The sequence below is a fragment of the Trachurus japonicus genome, chromosome 9 (genome assembly GCF_045865225.1).
Source record: "Trachurus japonicus isolate A0001 chromosome 9, Traja_1.0".
In the NCBI taxonomy this organism is placed as follows: domain Eukaryota; kingdom Metazoa; phylum Chordata; class Actinopteri; order Carangiformes; family Carangidae; genus Trachurus; species Trachurus japonicus.
The window spans coordinates 170,687-198,186 of record NC_140915.1 but is presented as its reverse complement, the minus strand read 5'-3'; the positions used below and the strand labels follow the sequence as shown (position 1 = coordinate 198,186).

The following is a 27,500-nucleotide window of genomic DNA, read 5'->3' as shown; positions in this document are numbered from 1 at the left end:
CGGGGCTACTACCGAGGGGCGGGGCTACTCCTCTACCAGGGGGCGGGGCTACTCCTCTACCAGGGGGCGGGGCTACTACCGAGGGGCGGGGCTACTCCTCTACCAGGGGGCGGGGCTACTACAGAGGGGGCGGGGCTACTCCTCTACCTGGGGGCGGAGCTACGACACAGCCGGTTCGAGCCGGTCTTACCCTGAAAGGTCACGTAGGCGATTTTCGACAGCTGACTGAACTTTGGTCCTCCTGGAATCAGGAGCTTCTGGGGCGCTTTGGACACAGAGAGAAGTGTGTAACCACGGCAACAAGCCGCTCTGAACTAACTACCAATCAGAGCTCAGAACCTATATACCACAGTATCGTCAGGTATTTTATAAGTACAAGCAATGCAGTTTCTACTACTACTACTAATGCTGGCAGTGCTTTTGCTAATGGCAGCCAGTAGGTGGCACTGTTTCTACAAATACCTTTTTTCTCAGAGCTTTTCCCTTCTTTCTCTCTGGTTTTCTCCTCTTTCTCTCTAGTTCTTTCCTCCTTGGATTCTGTTTTTGTTTCCTGTTCAGCTTCAACAGCTGTTTGGTCCAACAGAGACAGACAAGATGTAATCGTTTAGTAGTTTATTTGGACAGATCAACATGTGAAGCTGATGTTCATTTAACATTTTGTCCTGCAGCTGCTGCCATAGAAATGCTATGTCAAAGTTAAAGGGATTGAAATTTCCCTCATGATCTCCTCCCCCTCATGTGGACTAAGGGCTGGGAGAAGTTTCAGAGTCCTCCGTGGCTTCTCTGAGTTACAGGGGGTCTCGGCGTAGCAGTGCATGTCCATATAATGGTTGCTAATGGATACCAACTGTCTTCGTAACAAAAAGACACACCAAAAAACATCCAAATACCTCCATAGTGCTCGTCTGTAATGTCCCTCTTGTATTGAAGAGAGAAATTGTTCCCGAAAAAAATTAAATAAGTCTATATTTTAAGCTTGTTTTGTAGCGGAAGCTTCTCGAAGCTCCCTTCCCGGTTTGTCCAAATTTGATGAACCGGGAAGAGGAGCTTCCGCTACAAAACAAGCTTAAAACATAGACTTATTTAATTTTTTTCGGGACAATTTCTCATGTTGGGGCTTCAATACCAGAGGGACATTACATACGAGCAGCATGGAGGTATTTGGATGTCTTTTGGTGTGTCTTTTTGTTACGAAGACAGTTGGTATCCATTTGCAACCGTCATATGGACATGCAATTGAATGAAATTTAAATTTTGGGTGAACTATCACTCAAATCAATTGTGTGAATCAACTGTTTGTAGCCTCATGTGACGCCAGTTCTCTGTGTATGCACATCCTCTAAAAACACAAACAGCTCTTCACCTATAAGTACAAGGAGGTGACATATGATCACAATGAACACAATTAACTAGGAATTGTGTTGTTGTTTTCTTGGTGATACAACTCTGTAACCAGAAATAAAAGCACGAGCCCTTGTTTGTACCTTTCTCCTCCCTTTGCCCTTCTGTCTTCTCTTGTCTCGAGTCCTCCTCCTGGTTGAACTCCGACCCTCCCGATGGTCCAGCAGCAGCTGAAGTTGTTTCAGACGTTTCTTCTGTTTGAGACGCTGAAGGAGACGAGACTCGTCCAGGATCGACTCGTCCCGGATCGTCTCGTCCCGGATCGACTCGTCCAGGATCGTCTCGTCCCGGATCGACTCGTCCAGGATCGTCTCGTCCCGGATCGACTCGTCCCGGATCGTCTCGTCCCGGATCGACTCGTCCAGGATCGTCTCGTCCCGGATCGACTCGTCCAGGATCGTCTCGTCCTGGATCGACTCGTCCCGGATCAACTCGTCCCGGATCGCCTCGTCCCGGATCGCCTCGTCCCGGATCGACTCGTCCAGGATCGTCTCGTCCCGGATCGTTATCCGGCCATGAGTTCAGACCAGAACTTCCAGGATCGGGTGCAGGAGCATCCGGTCCTCTGTCCGGTGTTTCCCCTGTTTCTGTCCAGTCTGGGATGGAATCCAATCCATCCAGTCCAAGATCAAACAGATCCCATTCGGAAAGATCAAGAGAGTCAAGAGAATCGTCAGGAAGGATCTCAGGACCGGCAGATCTTCCGGCATCTGATCCAAATTCATCTGGTCCTGGTTGTGTATCTTCCGGGAACGGGAAGGTGAAGTCCACAGGAGCCAGATCATCGTTTGCCGCGGTGGGACTCGAGTCCGGTGCAGCGGCTTCACCTCCTCCTTCCTCCTCAGAGGGAGGAGACAAGGACTCTACGGGAGCGTCGGGAGGAGACACCTCATCAGGAGTTACTCCATCGGGAAGAGAAGAAGGTACGTCGGGAGGAAGAGGAACATCTACCAGAGAGTCTGGAGTCCTAGAGGACGGCACATCTGGAGGAACATCTGGAGGAGGAGGAACATCGGGAGAAGGAACGTCAGGAAGAGGTTTATCTGGAGGAGGAGGAACATCGGGAGAAGGTAGTTCAAGACCAGAGGGAGGAGCGTCGGGAGAGGGAATATCTGGGAGAGGAACAGAAAGAAGTATGTCTGCAGGTGGAGCTTCAGCGGGAGGAAGTTCTGGAGAAGGTACATCTGGAGGAAATACATCTGGAGAAGGTACATCTGGAGAAAGTACATCTGGAAGTGGTACTTCTGGTGGTACTTCAGCAGGAGAAGGTATTGGAGAAGGTACATCTGGAGAAGGTACATCTGGAGAAGGTACTTCTGGAGAAGGTACATCTGGAGGAAATACATCTGGAGAAGGTACATCTGGAGAAAGTACATCTGGAGAAGGTACTTCTGGAGAAGGTACATCTGGAGAAGGTACATCTGGAGAAAGTACATCTGGAGAAGGTACATCTGGAGAAGGTACTTCTGGAGAAGGTACATCTGGAGAAGGTACTTCTGGAGAAGGTACTTCTGGAGGAAATACATCTGGAGAAGGTACTTCTGGAGAAGGTACATCTGGAGAAGGTACTTCTGGAGAAGGTACATCTGGAGAAGGTACATTAGAAGGAAGTACATCTGGAGGTGGTAGTTCTGGTGGTACTTCTGGTGGTACTTCAGCAGGAGGAGATACATCTGGAGGTGGAATATCGACTGGAATGTCTGAAGGAACGTCGGGAATCGTCTCTCCAGTTGGACCGGTCGGAGCGGACGCTGTCGGTGAAGAGTCTCCAGGTCGTTGAGGTATTTCTGGAGGTTGGACTCCAGTCGATGTAGTAGTAGTAGTAGTAGTAGTACCATCATCAGCAGCAGGTAGTAGTGGGGTAGTAGTACTGGTGGTGATGGGATCGGTAGCGACATTCCCAGAGGGAGCGGAGGAGGAGGAGTCTGAGCTGTCTGCTGAGGAAGTGGAGTCAGAGGCTGGAGTCACTGTTCCACTAAACCCCGGGAACGGGTCTGAAGCTGCAGTTCTACTCACAACGATACTACTGGTACTAGTGAAAACTGCAGTACTGCCAGTGGTAACAACTGTTGTAGCAGCAGCAGCAGGAAAGTCTTCAGCGTCACTAGTAGTGATACTACTGAAGGAAGTCGTAGTAAAACTAGGAGGAACGGTGTCCGTACTAAATACAGAGATAGTTTCAGGACCAGTACTTGTTTCTTCAGTGATAGTACTCCATGTATCTGTGGTGGTAGGAGTACTCCATGTATCAGTGGTGGTAGGAGTACTCCATGTATCAGTGGTGGTAGGAGTACTCCATGTATCTGTGGTGGTAGGAGTACTCCATGTATCAGTGGTGGTAGGAGTACTCCATGTATCAGTGGTGGTAGGAGTACTCCATGTATCTGTGGTGGTAGGAGTACTCCATGTATCAGTGGTGGTAGGAGTACTCCATGTATCAGTGGTGGTAGGAGTACTCCATGTATCAGTGGTGGTAGGAGTAGGAGTACTCCATGTATCTGTGCTTCCTGTGCTTGAATAGACATCATCGGTAATCACTGTATCCATAAGAATACCTGTAGTACTGTCTAAGGTAAAGCTGGGCTCAGTGGAAGTGTCAGTAGCAGCACTGTCAGAAGTAGTACTGTCAGTAGTAGTACTGTCAGAAGTAGTACTGTCAGTAGTAGTACTGTCAGTAGTAGTACTGTCAGTAGTAGTACTGTCAGTAGTAATAGCAAAAGTATTGTAACTGTCACTAGTTACAACACTGTCTGTCGTAGAACTGTCAGTAGTACTTGTCTTTGTATCGCTAACGATACTGTCAGTAGTAGTAGTAGTAGTAGTAGTAGTAGTGGTAGTAGTAGTAGTAGTAGTAGTAGTAGTAGTAGTAGTAGTGTCAGTCGCTCCATCTGCTGAGTTAGAGTCATCGGCCGCTGTCAGAGAAGAAGAGTTACGTCTCTTTAGTCAATCTCACTTTTCTTTTCTCTACAGGGTTACACATTAAACTGGTTCCTAGGCAACGACTAAACCACATTAAACTGGTTCCTAGGCAACGACTAAACCACATTAAACTGGTTCCTATAGGCGACGACTAAACCACATTAAACTGGTTCCTAGGCAACGACTAAACCACATTAAACTGGTTCCTATAGGCGACGACTAAACCACATTAAACTGGTTCCTATAGGCAACGACTAAACCACATTAAACTGGTTCCTAGGCAACGACTAAACCACATTAAACTGGTTCCTATAGGCAACGACTAAACCACATTAAACTGGTTCCTATAGGCAACGACTAAACCACATTAAACTGGTTCCTAGGCAACGACTAAACCACATTAAACTGGTTCCTAGGCAACGACTAAACCACATTAAACTGGTTCCTATAGGCGACGACTAAACCACATTAAACTGGTTCCTATAGGCAACGACTAAACCACATTAAACTGGTTCCTAGGCAACGACTAAACCACATTAAACTGGTTCCTATAGGCAACGACTAAACCACATTAAACTGGTTCCTATAGGCAACGACTAAACCACATTAAACTGGTTCCTAGGCAACGACTAAACCACATTAAACTGGTTCCTAGGCAACGACTAAACCACATTAAACTGGTTCCTATAGGCGACGACTAAACCACATTAAACTGGTTCCTATAGGCAACGACTAAACCACATTAAACTGGTTCCTAGGCAACGACTAAACCACATTAAACTGGTTCCTAGGCAACGACTAAACCACATTAAACTGGTTCCTATAGGCGACGACTAAACCACATTAAACTGGTTCCTATAGGCAACGACTAAACCACATTAAACTGGTTCCTAGGCAACGACTAAACCACATTAAACTGGTTCCTATAGGCAACGACTAAACCACATTAAACTGGTTCCTATAGGCAACGACTAAACCACATTAAACTGGTTCCTAGGCAACGACTAAACCACATTAAACTGGTTCCTATAGGACGAATCGCCTTGTTGTTTACAACTACTTCCTGGTAGAAAACCAGCATTCGAACAATAGTGACGGACGAGAGTTTCTCTATATTTATCTACTTTTTCATGTCACTATATCACCGTTTAGACTAATCTGATGTTTGTAAAGTTTATAAAACCAATGATTGGACAAACATTATTATATACGTGTGCACATTTTTGTAATTAGTCATGGTTATCATAGATTAGCCGGGCTAACGGTTAGCTACCTGTTTAACTTTAATAACTCAGTGACTCAATAAACGCTCCATGAAAAAATATTTTCTCCAGCGGATATCTGAGTTCCAACATGACTGAGCTAACTGGAGTAGTTTCATGTCGTGTCCCACAACGGGAGGGTTTTAACAGCTGACGTCCTGCTGTTAGCTTAGCTACCGCCGTTAGCTTAGCTACCGTTAGCTTAGCTACCGTTAGCTGTCCCTGTCAGCTGAGCCACTGATGCTTTCTAGACACTGTGATTCCCCCAAACTGAATAAATACAACACATAGCAACACAAAACACACACACAGAAATAGTAATGTTTCTTCAATCATTTCAGATTTGTCTAAACGGTGATAGGGCGTGAAAAATATGAGATATAGCTAAACTCTCGTTCGTTACTATGGATCTCATTCAAATTACGTGCTGGTTTTCTACCAGGAAGTAGAATGTAAACAACAAGGCGATTCGGTCTATAGACAACGACTAAACCACATTAAACTGGTTCCTATAGGCGACGACTAAACCACATTAAACTGGTTCCTAGGCAACAACTAAACCACATTAAACTGGTTCCTATAGGCGACGACTAAACCACATTAAACTGGTTCCTATAGGCGACGACTAAACCACATTAAACTGGTTCCTATAGGCGACGACTAAACCACATTAAACTGGTTCCTATAGGCGACGACTAAACCACATTAAACTGGTTCCTATAGGCGACGACTAAACCACATTAAACTGGTTCCTATAGGCAACGACTAAACCACATTAAACTGGTTCCTATAGGCGACGACTAAACCACATTAAACTGGTTCCTATAGGCAACGACTAAACCACATTAAACTGGTTCCTATAGGCAACGACTAAACCACATTAAACTGGTTCCTAGGCAACAGCTAAACCACATTAAACTGGTTCCTAGGCGACGACTAAACCACATTAAACTGGTTCCTCGGCTCAAAGCTCACAGCTGCTCCCATGATGCAACACTGACCACACAACTACAGGTGAGCAGACAGACAGACAGACAGACAGACAGACAGGTAGGTAGGTAGGTAGGTAGGTATCAGTACTTACTGGCTGCTGGTTCAGCCACTTCACCTGAAAGAGACACGACATGTTAACGACTCAGAGTGATGTCAGCTCATCCCTGCATCCTGATTGGTCCCTGAATGTTCCAGTGGTGTGTGTGTGCAGAGCCGGCCCAAGGCATAAGCGAACTAAGCGCCTGGTTAGGGTCCCGAGGCCACTAGGGGGCCTTGGCCTTGGTGTCTCGCACTCTCTCTGTGTTTCCACAGATCCACTGGAGATCCACCCCCCCCATCTTCCCCTGCTGTTAGACCGGTCTGTCCTCCCTTCCTATAAACCAGTCTGCCATCCAGTCCTCCCATTAAGCTGGTCTGTCCTCCCTGCCCCCCCCCCACCCCCCTCACCAAAGGCTGCCTTCATCAACTAACATTTCCATATTTCGCACATTCTGTGACATAAACTATAAACTGTTTTCTTGTCTGTAACAACATCTCTGTCCTGGGTGAGGGATCCCTCCTCTGTTGCTCACCCTGAGCTTTCTCCTGGTTTTCCCTGTTAAAAGGGTTTTCCATGGAGTTTTTCCTCAGTGGATGTGAGGGTCTAAGGACAGAGGATGTTGTTATGATGGGATGTAAAGCCCTTTGAGACAAACTGGTGGTAAAAACGGGCTATACTAATAAAATTGCCTTGCCTAGGGGGCCCCAAGAGCAATTACAGTAACAACATAAAAATAATAATACATATTTCTTACATGTATGAGAATGATTTCTATATGATAAAAGATATATAATTGTACAAAAAAAACACAATTGTATGTCAGTGCTGCTGCTGATGTAGCCTAGGAACTAGGCCTATGTAAGTCCGCTCGCTTTTCCGTTGTTTTGCTAGCAGTCCCTGGCCATATGCATTTGTTTACAACTGCCAAAAAATCAATACATGGAGCATGAAATAAGTTTTTTTTAAGTGCATCCACCTTATTGTTCCACATCGTTAGCCAAGATAACATTTCTGAAATTCAGTTGACCAACTTTTCAGTCCCCAGCACTAGCATTAGTGCCCAAAATAATTGATTTGAGGGCATCCCCCAAAAAACTTTGCGCGTGCTATGCGTGATAGGACATTCACATTAACTGTGCCCCCTCCAGTTTTTGGGTTCCTGAATACAGCTATAAAGATAGAGATGAGAATAGGAGTGGAAGAAGAAAGCATGGCCTGAAAGAGGCGCATGGTGAAGCAGAGGAAGCAACCTAACACTTTGAAAAGCTGGTCCAGGCCAAAAATATAGATATATAATATAGCCCCAAAATCGAATTTTGCTTAGGGCCCCATGGAGGCTTGGGCCGGCTCTGTGTGTGTGTGTGTGTGTGTGTGTGTGTGTGTGTGTGTGTGTGCGTGACGTACAGGTGTTGGCGGTGCCTCGGGGCAGAGGCAGGTACGACCCGGGCCTCCAGCTACGGGGATCGAACCCACGATCGCAGCGCTCGCAGTCCTGACCCGCGGTGGCGTGGTCGCAGACACACTGCAGCGTTGCATCTTGTAACACACACTGAGACGCATGCAAGTTACACTTACACCTGAAAACACACACACACACACACACACACACACACACTGTAAAGTGTTCTTAAAAAAAAACACAATGTTTATTATGTTCATTTGATGTAGAGATGCAGCGTGTACGTTAAGATACTACAGCAATGGTTTACAGACAAAATTAGGCAATCTGGCATTTGGATATGATATCATCATCACCTTACTGAGACTTGAACCCACAACCTCTGGCACCAACAACAAGCTCCTAACTCACTGAGCTGATTGTCTGGAAGTGAAACCTGCACCTCTGTATCTCCTTAATGCTATATATCTCTCAAGTGTTGATTTTGCCTTATTGTCATGGCTGCACAGTCCCTGTTCCATGTATAATGTCTAAACTGTAAACTCTCTCAGAACCTTCCATGTAAGGTCCATTATAGTATTGTTATTCTTGTGTTTTTTTCTACCTGTATATTTTATTTTATTGTATTTATTTACTTTGTTTTATTTTTGCCTCTTTTTCTATATGTCATTCAGTCTATGTGATAGGTTTTTACTTGCCCCTGCTGTCATGTATGTTCTCTGTTCTGTGTCTGTTTAAAAATGAATAAAATACTGGATAAAAAGAAAAAAACAAACAAACAGGCTATACTAATAAAACTGCCTTGCCTTTTCTTGCCTTGCCTTACCTGGCGGGAACATGGATGTTGGAGATGGCGTAGAAGTACTTGAGCAGGTTGTCTCTCTGGACGTATGTTCCTCCGAGCGCCGGGCGCAGCAGCCGCAGCCGCAGGTTGGTGAAGGTGAAGAACTCCCTCAGCCCCTTCATGGTCTCCAGCCGCGTGTACAGAGCGTCCATGTTGATCAGCTTCGGCCCCGCGAACACCGCGAACCGAGCGCGCACCTCGAACGCCACGCTCTTCTCCTCCTGTGGGTCACACGGCCACCGTCACTTCACCTGACTTGGTTTCCACGGCAACCTCAACCTCAACCTCAACCTCAACCTCAACCTACAGCCTTAAATGGCTCAGAGCTGAGGAACAAATCCTAGGAGGTAGATTGTATGTCTTGCTCTTCATTCATCATGATGCACAGTATTTCTATTGTATCGATATGTTTACATTTTCAATTGTGATGCAGATGTGTTGCGATACTCAATGTAATTATAACGTTGGTTTCTGTTCTAATGTGCTTTACCTCCTAATAAAAATATTAACAAACAAATTAAACTATGTATGGTCCATAGGATTTTAAATAATGCTGCCCCGGACTATTGGAAGAGCTATTTTACTAAAGTCAGTGATGTTCACAGCCATGCCACCAGGGGGAGCTCCTTAAACCTGGTCCCGGTCAGATTTAAGAGAAACATGGGGCAAAATACTTTTAAATACACAGCATGCGTGGCATGGAAGGGACTGCCTTCAGCCATGAAGAGCATGAGTTCACTTCAACACGGCCCTAAAGGGATGAGAGCAACTTTTTAGCTTGAGATCAAAAGATGGTCGTTGTTCCTTTTTTTGTAGCTCTGTATTTGTATATTTTTAATATTGTCAAGTTTGTAATTGTAACTGTATTTTGAAATATGTCCCCCCACCCCAATGTCTCTGTGTGGCGGCACACCCACACATTCCCCTCATGGACACGACACACTCACTCACTAAGGGACCACAGTGGAAATAAGCTGTCGGCTTCTTTGTGTTTTTATCCCTCTGGCAGCAGTTGTGTCGACGTATGTTTTTGTCTTTAAACATTTTGTCTGTTGTCAATAAAGATGTCTAATCAACTCAAACCAAGCGGCCGTGTGATTGGCCGGCCGGTCCGCCACCCACCTTGGCTCCGACCCAGCGTGAGTACTGCTCCGTGCAGATGACCCGGGTCAGGTTGGTCGGCGCCAAGTCCAGGACGCGTTTGGGCGCCATCCCAAAGGCGTCGAGGCAGTCGTCGGCGTAGAACTGGTACGGCTGCCATGACACACCTTTAACGATCAATACAGCTGATCAACCATCAATACAGCCGATCAATGATCAATACAGCTGATCAACCGTCAATACAGCCGATCAACCATCAATACAGCTGATCAACCATCAATACAGATGATCAACCATCAATACAGCTGATCAACCATCAATACAGTTGATCACTGATCAATACAGCCGATCAACCATCAATACAGTTGATCACTGATCAATACAGCTGATCAACCATCATCAATACAGCTGATCAACCATCAATACAGCTGATCACTGATCAATACAGCCGATCAATGATCAATACAGCTGATCACTGATCAATACAGCTGATCAACCATCAATACAGCTGATCAATGATCAATACAGCTGATCAACCATCAATACAGCTGATCAACCATCAATACAGCCGATCACTGATCAATACAGCCGATCAACCATCAATACAGCCGATCACTGATCAATACAGCCGATCACTGATCAATACAGCTGATCAACCATCAATACAGCTGATCACTGATCAATACAGCCGATCAACCATCAATACAGCTGATCACTGATCAATACAGCTGATCAACCATCAATACAGCTGATCACTGATCAATACAGCCGATCACTGATCAATACAGCTGATCACTGATCAATACAGCCGATCAACCATCAATACAGCTGATCACTGATCAATACAGCTGATCAACCATCAATACAGCTGATCACTGATCAATACAGCTGATCAACCATCAATACAGCCGATCACTGATCAATACAGCTGATCAACCATCAATACAGCTGATCACTGATCAATACAGCTGATCACTGATCAATACAGCCGATCACTGATCAATACAGCTGATCAACCATCAATACAGCTGATCAACCATCAATACAGCCGATCACTGATCAATACAGCTGATCAACCATCAATACAGCTGATCACTGATCAATACAGCTGATCAACCATCAATACAGCCGATCAACCATCAATACAGCTGATCACTGATCAATACAGCTGATCAACCATCAATACAGCTGATCAACCATCAATACAGCTGATCACTGATCAATACAGCTGATCACTGATCAATACAGCCGATCACTGATCAATACAGCTGATCAACCATCAATACAGCTGATCAACCATCAATACAGCCGATCACTGATCAATACAGCTGATCAACCATCAATACAGCTGATCACTGATCAATACAGCTGATCAACCATCAATACAGCCGATCAACCATCAATACAGCTGATCACTGATCAATACAGCTGATCAACCATCAATACAGCTGATCAACCATCAATACAGCTGATCACTGATCGATACAGCTGATCACTGATCGATACAGCTGATCACTGATCAATACAGCCGATCACTGATCAATACAGCTGATCACTGATCAATACAGCTGATCAACCATCAATACAGCTGATCACTGATCAATACAGCTGATCAACCATCAATACAGCTGATCAACCATCAATACAGCTGATCAACCATCAATACAGCTGATCACTGATCAATACAGCTGATCAACCATCAATACAGCTGATCACTGATCGATACAGCTGATCACTGATCAATACAGCTGATCACTGATCAATACAGCCGATCACTGATCAATACAGCCGATCACTGATCAATACAGCCGATCACTGATCAATACAGCCGATCACTGATCAATACAGCTGATCACTGATCAATACAGCCGATCAACCATCAATACAGCTGATCACTGATCAATACAGCCGATCAACCATCAATACAGTTGATCAGCTGATCAAGCTGATCAGAGCGTTTAGACATAAAACAGTGGAGTGTTGTTACATCTGCCAGTATCTTAAAGGGATCAATCTAAGACAACATGTAAAAGTGGGCAGTATGGAGAGTAGCCTAAGGTGGAAGCTGACAACATGTAAAAGTGGGCAGTATGGAGAGTAGCCTAAGGTGGAAGCTGACAACATGTAAAAGTGGACAGTCTGGAGAGTAGCCTAAGGTGGAAGCTGACAACATGTAAAAGTGGACAGTATGGAGAGTAGCCTAAGGTGGAAGCTGATTGGCTGTCACCTTTGTCCATGGACTTCTCCAGCACCATGCTGGTTGGCCGGCCGTACTCGAAGGTGATGATGATGTCGTCGACCACCTCCAGACTCTTGTTCCAGGACAGCGTGATGTTGGCCAATAGCGGCTCAGGAAACCGCGACCAGGTGACCGTCTGCCAGTAGGTGACCAGGCCGCCACGCTCGCGGTCGCCCATCAGCTGCGGCGGGTGAGACAGGTCCGGACTCGACGCGTCGCACTCGTCGCTGCACAGGTACGGGTTCTCCTGAGGACACAACCACCGTTAAAGGTTGAATACGTAGAATTACCAGAACAACAACAGATAAAGAATTTACAGCAGTCGATTGTCAGACCGTTGCTAGGTAAAACGGGCCGTTGCTAGGGACTCCGCTCTGATCACTATGCAGGATATTTACCTTATGTTTCATTTTTACCGTCATTAACAGCAGAATAAATGACTTGTAGCGTGTTACAGGGAGAGTGGAGGCTCTCTGCTGCTGCTCAGAGCCTCCGCTGTCACTGCTCTCCTCAAGTAACGTGTTTATGACAGATAAGACTACACAAATACACCCATCCTAACATGTATAATCCATTGATCCACCCATTGATTATTAAAAAGGCTTGGTTAGAGTAGAGTAGAGAATACTTTATTATTATAATTATATTATTATTGGTTGGAAACAAACGCATCCGACCGGGAGGAGGCAGGAAAACAGCGGAGAACTGAGCCATGTGTCGGCTACGGGTACGAATGGAAACACAACGTTGACTTTTTAAAAATATTAATTCAGACTAAGAAAAAATGTTTTATGGAAAAGCAATACTTTCATTCTGTACCCCTCTAAACGCCCCGTGGATGTAGCTTTTAATAAAGATTCTACATATTCAACCTTTAACTAATACATAGAGCCTAAGTCATCACACACAGAATAAACATTTCTTTATAAATAAAGATTTTCAATTTGAAATGTATACATGCTATAACACCACCATCAGGACTATTGTCTTGTGTTTCTAGTTGAGAACATCTGGTATTTTGGTATGACATCATCATCACCTTACTGGGGCTTGAACCCTCAACCTCTGGCACCAACAACCAGCTCCTAACTCACTGAGCTGATTGTCTGGTAGTGAAACCAGCTGTGTGTCTTCTCTAATAGACTCAGGGAGTCACCGACCGGGCAGCAGCTGTCAAAATGTCACAAATTCTGTTATCTAAACAAAAATCTGATAAAACATAAATTGCATCTTGACAGCATGGAAATGTTGGTGATGTGTTTTTAACTCTAAGTGTTTTGCTTCACAAGAGAAAATGTGATGTTTAAAAATACCACTCTCACATTGACTGCAGTTGTTCCCATGGGAGCAGAATTCAAGATGTTCTATCGATATTTGCCAAACTTCATCAACCACGACTCCAAAATATTGTCAATTTAAAGATTTTAAATTTAAACGCTTATTGTATATATTATAAAATTAATAGGCTACATTATATTTGTCCAATACATGGCAATGAGACGTTCTGAATGGACACGGCAAAGATGAATCCATTTGATTTCCCTAATAACCCTAACCCACTTTATTGATTTACTGTAATTGATGAAGACCTAAAATTCATATTTCAACAATTTTTAATATTACAAAAGACCAATTTATAGGCATAGTTCAACATTTTGGCAAATTGGCCCATCACCATAACCCCTATAGTCATAGCAGTAGGTTTGTTACCTTTAATTGTCAGTGCAAGCTATTTTTAGAATGGCGGAGCAGAGCCGTGAGCTGCTCAGAGCTACGCTACGGAGGCTCATTATGGGATTTCTTGGTTTCCCTCATCATCAAACTCATCGAATACACAATCCAACAACTCCACAACGCTCTGGTGGACAAGTTGTGAGCTGCACATTCACCACGCTATGAGATAATAACACAACGTTACCACACAGAGTTGTTGTAGAGGGAAATTCATGCTAAACCGCTGATGCACGTTGCCTTCAGGGACAGTTTTTCATCAACAGTCTCTGTATTTCCCTCTAAAACAACTCTGTGTGGTAACGTTGTGTTATTATCTCATAGCGTGGTGAATGTGCAGCTCACAACTTGTCCACCAGAGCGTTGTGGAGTTGTTGGATTGTGTATTTGATGAGTTTGATGATGAGGGAAACCAAGAAATCCCATAATGAGCCTCCGTAGCGTAGCTCTGAGCAGCTCACGGCTCTGCTCCGCCGTTCTAAAAACAGCTTGCACCGACAATTAAAGGTAACGAACCTACTGCTATGACTATAGGGGTTATGGCAATGGGCCAATTTGCCAAAATGTTGAACTATCCCTTTAAACAAGCATTTTTAATATGGAAATGTTGGCCTATTGAAAAGGCTATGTCCTTCTATATGCACCAAATAGCTGGTTGGGGCTTTTTGACTTTTCCATGCGGCTCTAGTGTTATTGTAGGACTCTAACCAGAAGATGGAATATCAAGCCCCCCCCCCTCCATACGGCAAAACGAAAGAAAATCTCACCCCAAACTAAGTTCAAAACTTGAGAGCCGTGTGTGTGTGTGTGTGTGTGTGTGTGTGTGTGTGTGTGTGATGGATTAACACTGAGGTTAATCTGATCAGAGGTTTTATCTTTTACCTTCAGCTGCTGCTGCCAACTGTCGACCACTGACCAGGATTTAACTAGCAACTAGTAACACTCCGGTCTCTATGGTAACCAGACCAAACAACCAATCAGGAGGCAGCAGGGGGGGGGGGAGGGGACTAGAATACAACAAACACATGTTCAGACCGACTCTGTGACTCTGTGTCAGTTTTAGTTTTGTGTTTCATGGATCAATTATTAACATTTGGTTTTTACATTCATCTATAATGAAGACTGAGTTTCCCAGAGGATCAATTAGAGCAAACCCCCAACCTGGGGGGGGGGGGGGTCAGGGGATCACCGAGGGGGCAGCACATGACTGACAGGACTAATGTGTCTGCTCAGTGCATTATGGGATGGCTGTTCACAGGGGAATGAATCTCAGATCAGATTGAGCCACATTCACACAAACAGGTTTCATACAGTTCTCAGGTCAGACTTTATTCCTCCTGTTGCTCCTGGACTTCATTGACTTCTCTCTCAAAGCTCTGTGCTTATTATGGGCTGCTTTTTTTTTTTTTTTTTTTTACTTTTATACCATTGCTTCAGGCACCTTCATCAGGTTTAGTTCAAGTCTCTGTCAAACACAACCACACACACCAACACACACACACACACAGAGTCTGAGTTTGTTTGGTCCAGTTAAAGTAGAACAGCTGGTCAGATAGCGACTGTATGGAAACACATCAACTATAATACCTATCCCATAATACTAAATACATGATACTATAACTAAATGAAAACAGGCCAAAGGAAAAAAGGAAAGAAAAGTAAAGTTCTTAAAATGATAACATGAAAGATTAACTCTTAAGTCTGAAAAGTGACTTTACATGTTTCTTAAATGCTTTTTTACTGGGAGTAGTCCTAATGTTTAAATGAAGAGTATTCCATAACCAAATGCCTCTAAATGCAACAGTGCTTTTCATTGAACTAGTTCTTGGTGGTGGTAATGGAAGTAGACGTTGAGTTGAAGCTCTGGGACTGTAGTGGTGAACATCAGCTTTATAACCAATCTGATTAGAAAGACTGTAGGATACTTGCTGTGAATAAATAACAACAAACAGCTGGATAAGCTATGAATAACCTTCAGCCATCTGAGACAAGAATGCATTCAACACTCCATCAATAAGAACAATCTAGAGTGAGTCTAGCTGCCCTATGTACAACAACTAACCCCCTTCTAGGCTTTTATTTTCAGTTTTGAACTCTGCCTTTAACTAGATGCAGCCTCATATTGGAATTGAAAGGCTTTCCTCTCCTTTTATGATTCTATTGATGATTTTAGACTTTTTAACTGCAGCAGGTTTTTGTGAATGGACTCATGTCCTCTGTCATACTTTCAAACACAAAACCAAAGGAAAAAAAAACTAAGGAAACGGTCATAGACTTGAGTAAATCTAGTGTCGACCCCAAACCGAGCTCTAGTCATGGTGAAGACGTACAAATAGTACAAAGGTACACACATCTGGGGACCGAGTTCGATTCCACTGGAATCCAGTGAAAACACATAGTATGTAGCTTCTATCAAACTTGTATTGAGCCGTCTGTCGTTGTCTTTTATGTGCTGGTTTGGTGGCTGTTGTGCGCTCTGCTGTGATGTCACTGGTTGTGGTCGTTGTTGCTACCTGTGATGCTAGCGCCTAGCGCAGTAAAGTATGCTAATGCTACCTGTGATGCTAGCGCCTAGCGCCGCTGTTTCTGTCTTCTCCCTCCCACAACAACACTACTTTTCCTCCGGTTCCTGTCATTGGTCTGAAAACAGCGGTGTTGGGCTAAATGAAATTAGCCCCAATGACAAGTGAACCAAGGGGGCGTTGTCATGACGCCTGTCAATCATTGACCCTGTGTCAGCCCGCTGCTGATTGGTCAGAACCGCTCGGCCTGTGGGCTGAATGAAATTAGCCCCAATAGTCGGTCAATGGCGAGGGCGGGACATGGCACCTGTCAATCATCCACAGTGGGAAAATGAATGAGAGCAGACTCGGTGAGCTGGGGCTGATTAAAATTAGCCCATTTAGAGATATCCTGTGTTTTTCTTGAAACTATTTAATATTGTTGCCAGTTCCGATTTTACTAAGACTTAGAACAATCTTTTGTATGTTATTTAGAGAATATAATATAGGCTATTTATAATATTTTTTCCTCATCTTTTGTTGTGTAATGCAGGGAGGGCTTAGCCCCACTAGCCCATTGATACCAGCCGTCACTGGTTATCATAGATTAGCCGGGCTAACGGTTAGCTACCTGTTTAACTTTAGTAACTCAGTGACGCAATAAACACTCCCACTAGCCATAGTGATACCAGCTGGAACCAGAACCTCTCTGGGGGGTTACCACAGGTGATCCCTGGGGGGTCGACTCTGATCTGCATGGTTTCCTTCATGTTGTGTAGTAGTAGTAGTAGTAGTAGTAGTAGTAGTAGTAGTAGTAGTAGTAGTACTAACCAGAGTACAGAACCTCTCTGGGGGGTTACCACAGGTGATCCCTGGGGGGTCGACTCTGATCTGCATGGTTTCCTTCATGTTGTGTAGTAGTAGTAGTAGTAGTAGTGTAGTAGTAGTAGTAGTAGTAGTAGTAGTAGTAGTAGTAGTAGTAGTAGTAGTAGTAGTAGTAGTAGTAGTAGTAGTAGTAGTAGTAGTAGTAGTACTAACCAGAGTACAGAACCTCTCTGGGGGGTTACCACAGGTGATCCCTGGGGGGTCGACTCTGATCTGCATGGTTTCCTTCATGTTGTGTAGTAGTAGTAGTAGTAGTAGTAGTAGTAGTAGTAGTAGTGTAGTAGTAGTAGTAGTAGTAGTAGTAGTAGTAGTAGTAGTAGTAGTAGTAGTAGTAGTAGTAGTAGTAGTAGTAGTGTAGTAGTAGTAGTAGTAGTAGTACTAACCAGAGTACAGAACCTCTCTGGGGGGTTACCACAGGTGATCCCTGGGGGGTCGACCCTGATCTGCATGGTTTCCTTCATGTTGTGTAGTAGTAGTAGTAGTAGTAGTAGTAGTAGTAGTAGTAGTAGTAGTAGTAGTAGTAGTAGTAGTAGTAGTACTAACCAGAGTACAGAACCTCTCTGGGGGGTTACCACAGGTGATCCCTGGGGGGTCGACTCTGATCTGCATGGTTTCCTTCATGTTGTGTAGTAGTAGTAGTAGTAGTAGTAGTAGTAGTAGTAGTAGTAGTAGTAGTAGTAGTAGTAGTAGTAGTAGTAGTAGTAGTACTAACCAGAGTACAGAACCTCTCTGGGGGGTTACCACAGGTGATCCCTGGGGGGTCGACCCTGATCTGCATGGTTTCCTTCATGTTGTGTAGTAGTAGTGTAGTAGTAGTAGTAGTAGTGTAGTAGTAGTAGTAGTAGTAGTAGTAGTAGTAGTAGTAGTAGTAGTAGTAGTAGTAGTAGTAGTAGTAGTACTAACCAGAGTACAGAACCTCTCTGGGGGGTTACCACAGGTGATCCCTGGGGGGTCGACTCTGATCTGCATGGTTTCCTTCATGTTGTGTAGTAGTAGTGTAGTAGTAGTAGTAGTAGTGTAGTAGTAGTAGTAGTAGTAGTAGTGTAGTAGTAGTAGTAGTAGTAGTAGTAGTAGTAGTAGTAGTAGTAGTACTAACCAGAGTACAGAACCTCTCTGGGGGGTTACCACAGGTGATCCCTGGGGGGTCGACTCTGATCTGCATGGTTTCCTTCATGTTGTGTAGTAGTGTAGTAGTAGTAGTAGTAGTGTAGTAGTAGTAGTAGTAGTAGTAGTGTAGTAGTAGTAGCAGTAGTAGTAGTAGTACTAACCAGAGTACAGAACCTCTCTGGGGGGTTACCACAGGTGATCCCTGGGGGGTCGACCCTGATCTGCATGGTTTCCTTCATGTTGACCGGTGGCGGTTCACAGGCGTAGAACTCCCACCCCGGTCCGGCCTCGGAGCCGCGCAGCGAGCGGCAGCGGCCCAGCGGATCGCCGGTCTGAGTCCGGACCAGCGTCGGCATGACGACGAGGACGAGGACGAGGAGAGGGGGGAGGAGGAGGAGGGACATGGTGGACATTCCCTCGGGTTCAGGTGGTTGTCATGGTTACCGTCCATCCATCCATCAGGTCGTCACCATGACGACCGTGAAGTCTCCTCCAGTCCAGTGGAACAGAGTCCTGAAGAACAACACAACAACACAACACAACAACACAACAACACAACACAACAACACAACAACACAACAACACAACAACACCGTCAGGGTTACACATTCAGGGATCTGAACACACCAGAACTCATGGTCCGGTCCGATTTGGTCTGATCCGAGCCGATCAAAACGTTCAGACGAGGACGTTCAGACCCCGTCCTGACAGACAGCGATGCGACAGCGACACGAGCGAGCGAGGAAAAGTGATTAGAATGCGTTACTTTTCAATCAGCCTGTCCTGACGTCGCTCCGTCCAGCGATGTCTCTCAACCCTGAAATTATCGCTCGTGTTGTCTCCATCTGGACGACGTTTGGCGGCGGTGTCCCGCCCCTAAACACTTCTTTTTTTTTTTTTTAGTATATTTTTTGGCTTTTATGCCTTTATTTGATAGCCACAGTAGAGATAGACAGGAAAGGGGGGACAGAGAGAGGGGGAATGACATGCAGGAAAGGTCAGCCCGACGCGGGATTCGAACCGGGGACGCCTGCGTTGAGGACTGTAGCCTCTACATGGGGTGGCCGCCTTAACCACTGCGCCACGCACCGCCCCGCCCCTAAACACTTCTTATTGGTTGATAAGTCCACGCTGCTTCCTGTTGACGAGCTAGTTATCAGAGAGAGGAGGATATGAGAGGAAACAACACTCAGAGATGTGAGAAACAGCAACCAGGAAATGCCAGGGATCTCAACATAGCGCCGCAAGTTTGTGTAGCTACGTCCCTCGATAATTTGATTGGTTTGGATTCTGAACCACTAGAATATACTCGCCACAAAATCGTCACGCTGCAAATCAGGACACCCTCGCGCAAGTTTTCGTCGCCGTTTCGCTGGCTCGCTGCATGTCAGGACGAGGTGTAAGACGAGGACATTGAGACGAGGACGTTGAGACGAGGACGTTGAGACGAGGACGTTGAGACGAGGACGTTGAGACGAGGACGTTGAGACGAGGACTGGGACATGAACGGGTTGAGGACGTTCAGTGTCCCGCAGCCTCCAGAGAAATAAAAAGAAGTCTATTTTTTGTCTTTATTGGACAGCACAGTAGAGATAGACAGGAAAGGGGGGGACAGAGAGAGGGGGACATGCAGGAAAGGTCAGCCCGACGCGGGATTCAAACCGGGGATGCCTGCGTTGAGGACTGTAGCCTCTACATGAGGCGGCCGCCTTAACCACTGCGCCACGCACCGCCCCGAGAGACATAAAGACTTTGTTGTTTGTATCTGATGATTAAAGTGAGACACTGAGACACTGAGGACACAAAGTCTTTTATTAAAATGTCTCTGAGTCTGAGTCTGAGACGCTCCGTCTGTCTCACAACCTGAGTCCACTTGTCCCTGTCCAGGTGCACGGTCTGATGTCCAACACCAGTCCAACACCAAAAACGGGCTCCCTCAGGGCTCAGTTCTAGCCCCAACACTGTTTAACCTCTACACCATAGGTGTCAAAGTCAAGGCCCGCGGGCCGGGACCGGCCCGCCAGGCGGTCCAATCCGGCCCGCGGGACAAATGTTGGAGTTCCGTTTCTTTTGGCCCTCTCTCAGCAGTCTGCTGAGCCAGAGACGTTCTAATATGAGAAGGACTTTGGCTGAGCTCACTCCCCCGCCCCTCCCTCACAGATTGAGTGAGCGCCACTTCTCCTCTCCCCCCCCGCCCCTCCCTCCCTCCCTCCCTCAAGTTGCAGCGGACAACAGAGACACAGAGCCGCCGACTCTCACGTATTGACTACTACAACACAACAACAGCGGCTCGTTGCGTAGTGTAAGGACAGCACCGACATTCACCGCTAAAGTCCTGCTCTTGGTCCAGCTCGGCTCGAGTTCTCACTGGGCCTGAAAGTTAAAACCCAACACGGTCCGACCTGCTGATGAAGCCCCGGCGCGACGTGGCCGGACTCATTAGCGCAAATTCTCGATCCGAACCGGTGTGTCCGGTCGGGTTGGTGGGGCAGAACCGGCCTGGGGGCAGAACTGGCCGGTGATAAGCCAGATATAACCTGTAGTTACGTATCCACGCACAGCTGGGAGCTCAAAGCAACAGAGGAGGGGAACAGAGAGAGAGGAGAGGGACAGCGCAGCTACAGGTGTGTGTGTGTGTGTGTGTGCGTGCGTGCGTGTGTGTGTGTGTGAGAGAGAGAGAGAGAGAGAGAGAGGGAGATGTATTTTTCCTATAGCTACAATTTAATATCAGCCCAATACCTACAATTGCCTGTCATTTGCCACATGTGGTTTTGACCTAGAACTGACAGCCTTTTTAAGGATTTGCCTCTGACAAAAATATTAAGCCGCTACTGGCTGCTAATTGGTGGAAACTCATAATTACATCATGGAAATAGTATAAATAGGCTATAGGCCTATGTATATCCTATATTGCCATTCAGTTAAAAAAAATATTACAATATTACTTTTGGTTCATATTGCCCAGCCCTAAATTTCAGAATGTTCATATTTTTTTGTAAAAAGGATAGCTCATAAACTGTACACATCTTAATAATGTACTTTGCACAAAGTACAAAGGGAAAAATGTGGAGTTCTTGTTATTTACAGGTTAATATGCAAATGCGATCATTTTACTGTTCCGGCCCTCTTGAGATCAAATTAGGCCGAATGCGGCCCCTGAACTATAATGACTTTGACACCCCTGCTCTACACCAACGACCTCTACACCTACCCAGCACCGAATCCCGCAAATTCATCTACGCAGACGACATCTGTCTGGCACTCCAAGCACCAGACTTTGATCACTGAAGACCTCACCAAACTGGACCAGTACTGTAAAACTTGGCAGTTAAAACCAAGCCCAGCAAAAACAGTTTGCAGTGCATTCCATCTCCACAACGCAAAAGCTGCCAGAGAACTTAACATCCACCTGAGCGGGCTCCCACTCAAGCACGTCCCAAACCCAACCGACCTCGGAGTGACCCTTGACAGGACGCTTTCCTTCAAGGATCACTCAAGAGGAACGGCGGCCCAGGTGAAGTCCAGGAACAACCTGCTCAGCAAGCTGCCGGTGTGGTGTGGAGCTTCAACCTCCACACTCCGAACCTCATCACTGGCCCTTCATATTCAGCAGCAGAATACTGTGCCCCTGTATGGTCCAGGTCGTCCCACACACACCACGTGGACACCCAGCTTAACACAACTAAACACCCAGCTTAACACAACCATGCGAATCATTACTGGAACAATACGCTCAACACCACTCCCCTGGCTCCCCGTTCTATCAAACATTGCACCCCCACACATCCAGCCAGTAGCATCCACTCAAAAGATGCTTCAGAAGGTTGAAAACTCCCCCCACCTACCAGTCCATGAAGACATCTTTAACCCACCCACTGCTCGACTCCCATCCAGACGTCCTGTCTGGAAGAACCCTCCACCAGCCGACTCCACCACCCAATCAGCCTGGAGAAAGGAGTGGGCGTCCAAGGAGGTCCCTAATAAACACCTGGGCCCAGTTCCAATCCGCCCCCTAAAGACTCGAGCCCTGACCCCTCACTGACTTTAGTGACGTCAGCTCTAAGTGACAGAGTGTGAGAGTGTGTGAGGGTCCAGATGCTGTAAACATGAATGAACAGCACTTACCCACTCTCACCACACGTTACCTTGACAACAACATGTTGTTGACTCCGGTCTTGGACCGATAATTTACCGTACTTTCAACACGCACAAGGTGTGTGAGGGGGACGGACTCAAAACTAAATGTTCCTGGATCAGATCTGATCAAATCATCATCAATAATCACAAACTGCACGTTAATACTGACAGGAAACTTCTTCTTTTCTTTTTAATTATTTCTTTTTTTGTTGTTGCTCCCGTCCATTAACAATAAAGAGACATGCGGGGTTTTCTCTGTCCACGTGTGTTAATTTACTTTTTTTTTTTTTTTTTAACACTTGCGTTCCGACAGCATCTCATGTGTGTTGCTGAGACTCTTTTCACGTCATGCTGGTTGTGGTATTGTATTGTCCTTTGTTTATTTATGTATTTATTCACCATGGCTAGGTGCAACTGCAAACTGAATTGCCCATTGGGATCAATAAAGTTTTCTCTCTCTCTCTCTCTGTTTGACTTCACAACGCTATGAACTGTGGGTAATTCCCCTACCCAAAGTCAGCATCGGTGCTGACTCACGGTAAGGGGGGTGGGGGGTGGGGGGGGCAGTAAGGGCTCATTCACTGACTCACTGACTTGATGATCTGACAGTGGAACAGCCCTCACACACTCACGGACTGAACCTGAACGCACCTCTAAGTCAGTGAGTGGAACTGGGCCGTGGTGTCAGACCCTATCAACAGGTCCCCGGCACCGACCTCCCAAGGAGACAGTGGTCAACCCTCAACAGGCTCAGGACTGGACATGGCCGTGCTTGGCCAGCCTTCACAGATGAGGCAGCAGCCTTCAACACCAGCCTCAGCCCACTGTGCTCTAGTGGAGAGGAGCAGACCATGGAACACATGGGTGATGATCCCTCCTCTGTTGCTCACCCTGAGCTTTCTCCTGGTTTTCCCTGTTAAAAGGGTTTTCCATGGGCGGTGTTTAGCTCAGTTGGTAGAGCACCCGCCCCATGTGTAGAGGCTATAGTCCTCGCTGCAGGCGGCCCCGGTTCGAGTCCCGCGTCGGACGGCCCTATCCTGCATGTCATTCCCCCCATCTCTGCCTCCCATTTCCTGTCACACTCAGAACTGTCCTATCTAATAAAGGCATGAAAAGCCAAAAAAATATACTTTAAAAGGGTTTTCCATGGAGTTTTTCCTCAGTGGATGTGAGGGTCTAAGGACAGAGGATGTTGTTATGATGGGATGTAAAGCCCTTTGAGACAAACTGGTGGTAAAAACGGACTATACAAATAAAATTGCCTTGCCTGCCCTCTCCAACCACTGAGAGGAGGACCAGTCACCCTCCACACAGCAGAGCAGGAGGAAACTGCTGGGCTCAAAGACTTTGCATTCGCTAAATAAAAATAAAATAAAATAGTCCAACACCAGTCCTCTCTCTCTCTCTCTTTCTCTCTCTCTCTCTTTCTGTTACTCACCTCTCTCTCTCTGTGTCTCTCTCCGTCTTGATAAGCTGATTAAACAGACGACAGAACGTTATTCCTTCTCCTGCTGTCCACTTTTCTCTTGATTGTTCTTTTTTCTCACTTCTTCCTCTTCTTTTCTTTGTCTCTTCTTGCTCCTCTTTCTTCGCCCTCTTTTCTTCTTTATACTATTTCTTCTTCCTAATCCCTTCTTTCCCCTCTTTCTCTCTCTCTGTCGCTGCTGTAGATAAACTTCCCACTGATCTGATCTCTGTCGGCTCGATCTCCACCCCCCCTCTCTCCCTCCCTCTCCTCCTCCCTCTCTCTACTCCTCCCTCTCTCTCTCTTGACCTGTTACCCAGGGGGCAAAGCAAAGCAACAGACATGGAGCGTTGTAAAAGGTTTGACAGCAGAGATGATCTGTAGGAAGTTGAAGGATTAAAACCTGGGTGGACAACCTGGTCAACTAGCTGCTGGAAAGCTACAGGGGACAAAACCTCTTTCTGGGTCATTCTGCTGGAGAAATGATGTAAATGCAAATATTTAGGTACTACAATGGCATAAATAGTCATACAACTATAAAATTTGGCAGAGAGTATCTTGACACATAGGGGGAGGCAGGAAAAAAAGATTCTGGGGTTTGTTGCAACTCGATTTTAAGATATCACCCTCAACATCCCAAAAAAGACAAAAAAAACTACTGTTCGCCTGACAAATTCTCATGAAAATGATTATTTTTCAGCACTTTATGGAGAATATCTATGCCTAACATGTATATAGAAAACTTCCTTAATTCATAAGCTTCCATTTGAGTCCCAGATAGCCTTTCTACTAGCTACTGGAAAGCTACAGGCTGTCTCCAAACAATGCAACACCTATTGTGAAAAACTACATGTTAACTGGCCTGATCAGAAACCATTCTATTTCTGGTCTCCCCAAAGTGAACAGACAGATAGAGAAGACCGTTGGCCACAGCAAGTGGAGCTTTGGAGATAGAAAGGCTATCTGGGACTCAAATGGAAGATTATGAATTAAGGAAGTTTTCTATATACATGTTAGGCATAGATATTCTCCATAAAGTGCTGCAAAATAATAATTTACATGAGAATTTGTCAGGCGAACAGTACTTTTTTGTGTCTTCTTTGGGATGTTGAGGGTGATATCTTAAAATTGAGTTGCAACAAACCCCAGAATCTTTTTTTCATGCCTCCCCCTATGTGTCAAGATACTCTCTGCCAAATGTTATAGTTGTATGACAATTTATGCCATTGTAGTAGCTAAATATTTGCATTTACATCATTTCTCCAGCAGAATGACCCCAGAAAGGGGTTTTGTCCCCTGTAGCTTTCCAGCAGCTAGTTGACCAGGTTGTCCACCCAGGTTTTAATCCTTCAAGTTCCTACAGATCATTTCTGCTGTCAAACCTTTTACAACGCTCCCTGTCTGTTTTACAAAAAACTGGGATTTTTGTAGAGGGTTAGGATGAAGACTGACATGAAGTCATGTGACCGTGGCGTTGAGGTCATGTGACTGTGGTTTCTTGGTGTGAAAACTTTTGCTGTAGATTATCATTAACGCTAACATCAGCTGCCGGTGCTGCCATGACAACCAGGCCACCAACCATTCTAAGTAAAGTTTTTGGAAACAGACACTGACCATGTTTCCATCCACACGTTTTTATTTGCATTAGGCAACATCAAATTAAAAATGCCTCATGGAAAAAAAAAAAAAAAGTAAATACGGTCGATCTCATCAGATTTTCTCTTGATCGATACAAAGTTTATGTGACAAATTCTGATGGGGTTAGAAAAAATTTTAATTTCTTCCAATTTCTCCAAATTCTAATATGTCAACTGGGGTACCGAGGGGAGTCCAACACAGAAGTTTAGTTGAAATCAACTAGTGGTTTTGAAGAAAATGGATTCCAACATTTGTAAGCCCCCGCGGGTGTCGAAAATGTTTTTTTTGACCAAAAATTAAATTTCTTCAAATTTTTCCAAATTCTAATATGTCAACTGGGGTACCGAGGGGAGTCCAACGCAGAAGTTTGGTTGAAATCGAGCCAGAGGTTTTGTAGTTCATCTCCGCTGCTTCAGCCTCAGTTAAGGTTATATTAGTTATATTAGTTTAGGGTTAGTTTAGTTATATTAGTTTAGGGTTTGTTTAGTTATATTAGTTATATTAGTTTAGGGTTAGTTGTGCAGTTGTCGCTACAGTTGTTGTCAATAAACACACATGGCGATGACACTGTGACCCGTTATGTCAAACTCAAAGCCCGATGGAATTATCTTTGGCCCCATGATAATTATGACTGAAGGCGTCTGCACGTGTCGGCTAGCCCCCATAAGTTGACGACAAAGGAGCTAAAAAAATTAATTAATTAATCAATAATATATGAACTAGTCAAAGTTCTTGATATGTGCATCTAATCAGAAATGACTATGAAAAGATGCAGACGGAGCCGTTAGAAGCAGCATTTAGCTGTTAGAACCAGACATGGTGAAGCAGCATTTAGCTGTGATGCTGCAACAACTGGAACAAACTACCAGCAGAACTGAGATCAGCTCCAACTGTCAGCACTTTTACATCCAGGTTAAAAACATTTCTCTTTTCATGTGCTTATAGCTGAGAACTTAAAACTTTATCTATTTTATTTTATTTTACTTTTATTTGCTGTGTTTGTTTTTATTAATAACTTTAAACTTTATCTATTTTCTTTTATTTGCTGTGTTTGTTTTTATTAAGAACTTTAAACTTTATCTATTTTCTTTTATTTTACTTTTATTTGCTCTTGCTTTTAACTCTGTTTTTAGTGTTTGTTTTTATTCTGTTTTATGCTTCTCTCTTTATTTTTTAATGTTTAGTCTTTATGTAAAGCACATTGAGTTGCCTTGGTATGAAATGTGCTGTATAAATAAAGATGCCTTGCCTTGAGATGAATGAATCTAATGATTAATGTTGTAAATATGCAGTAACTTAGAGGCTTTATTGGTTTTAGGTTCAATGTGCAAACAGCTCATTTCAGTCAGATTTCAATAAGATCTTAATAAACAACCATCATCCATGCTTTGTCCGCTTTTTTTTTTTGTTAAATAAACTTTATTTACACAAAGCAGTGTTTTTTTTTTTTACAGTGGTTTCCCTCTATGGTTTGTCCGCTTTTTTTTTTTTAAATAAACTTTATTTACACAAAGCAGTGTTTTAGTCGGCTTTGTGACGTCATCTCGGCGCGCCAGCAGCAGCAGAGAGAAACAACAGAGGAAGACAACATGGCGGACGTGGTGAATGTCGGGGTGAATCTGGACGCCTTCTCTCACGCCATCAGCGGCATCCAGGCGCTGCGCTCCAGCGTCAGCCGCGTGTTCGAGTCCCTGAAGGACGGGATGAAGAACAAGGACACGCTGGAGGGACGAGAGAAGCAGTTTATAGCCGAGTTCCAGGATAATCTACAGGCGGTTAACAGAGACCTGAAGTAAGTCTACCTGTCTGTCTGTCTACCTGTCTGTCTGTCTACCTGT

General features: G+C 44.9%; 2 protein-coding genes across 2 annotated transcripts in view; one reads left to right on the top strand and one right to left on the bottom strand.

Annotated features, from left to right (window-relative positions):
* LOC146980425 (uncharacterized) overlaps window positions 1-18,826 on the bottom strand; it is a 25,233-nt gene extending 6,407 nt beyond the window's left edge. Inside the window, exons 1-10 of the mRNA XM_085787952.1 lie at window positions 18,584-18,826; window positions 12,187-12,445; window positions 9,981-10,126; window positions 8,841-9,079; window positions 8,020-8,192; window positions 6,667-6,690; window positions 3,896-4,313; window positions 1,485-3,658; window positions 463-567; window positions 191-265 (exon numbers count right to left, since the gene is read on the bottom strand). Of these exons, the coding sequence (XP_085644078.1) occupies window positions 191-265; window positions 463-567; window positions 1,485-3,658; window positions 3,896-4,313; window positions 6,667-6,690; window positions 8,020-8,192; window positions 8,841-9,079; window positions 9,981-10,126; window positions 12,187-12,445; window positions 18,584-18,826 (3,856 nt within the window). The remainder of the gene's footprint in view (window positions 1-190; window positions 266-462; window positions 568-1,484; window positions 3,659-3,895; window positions 4,314-6,666; window positions 6,691-8,019; window positions 8,193-8,840; window positions 9,080-9,980; window positions 10,127-12,186; window positions 12,446-18,583) is intronic.
* med27 (mediator complex subunit 27) overlaps window positions 1-27,500 on the top strand; it is a 51,323-nt gene that overhangs the window by 1,785 nt on the left and 22,038 nt on the right. Inside the window, exon 2 of the mRNA XM_085785658.1 lies at window positions 27,232-27,454. Coding sequence (XP_085641784.1) covers window positions 27,252-27,454 — 203 coding nt within the window. The 5' untranslated portion in view covers window positions 27,232-27,251. The remainder of the gene's footprint in view (window positions 1-27,231; window positions 27,455-27,500) is intronic.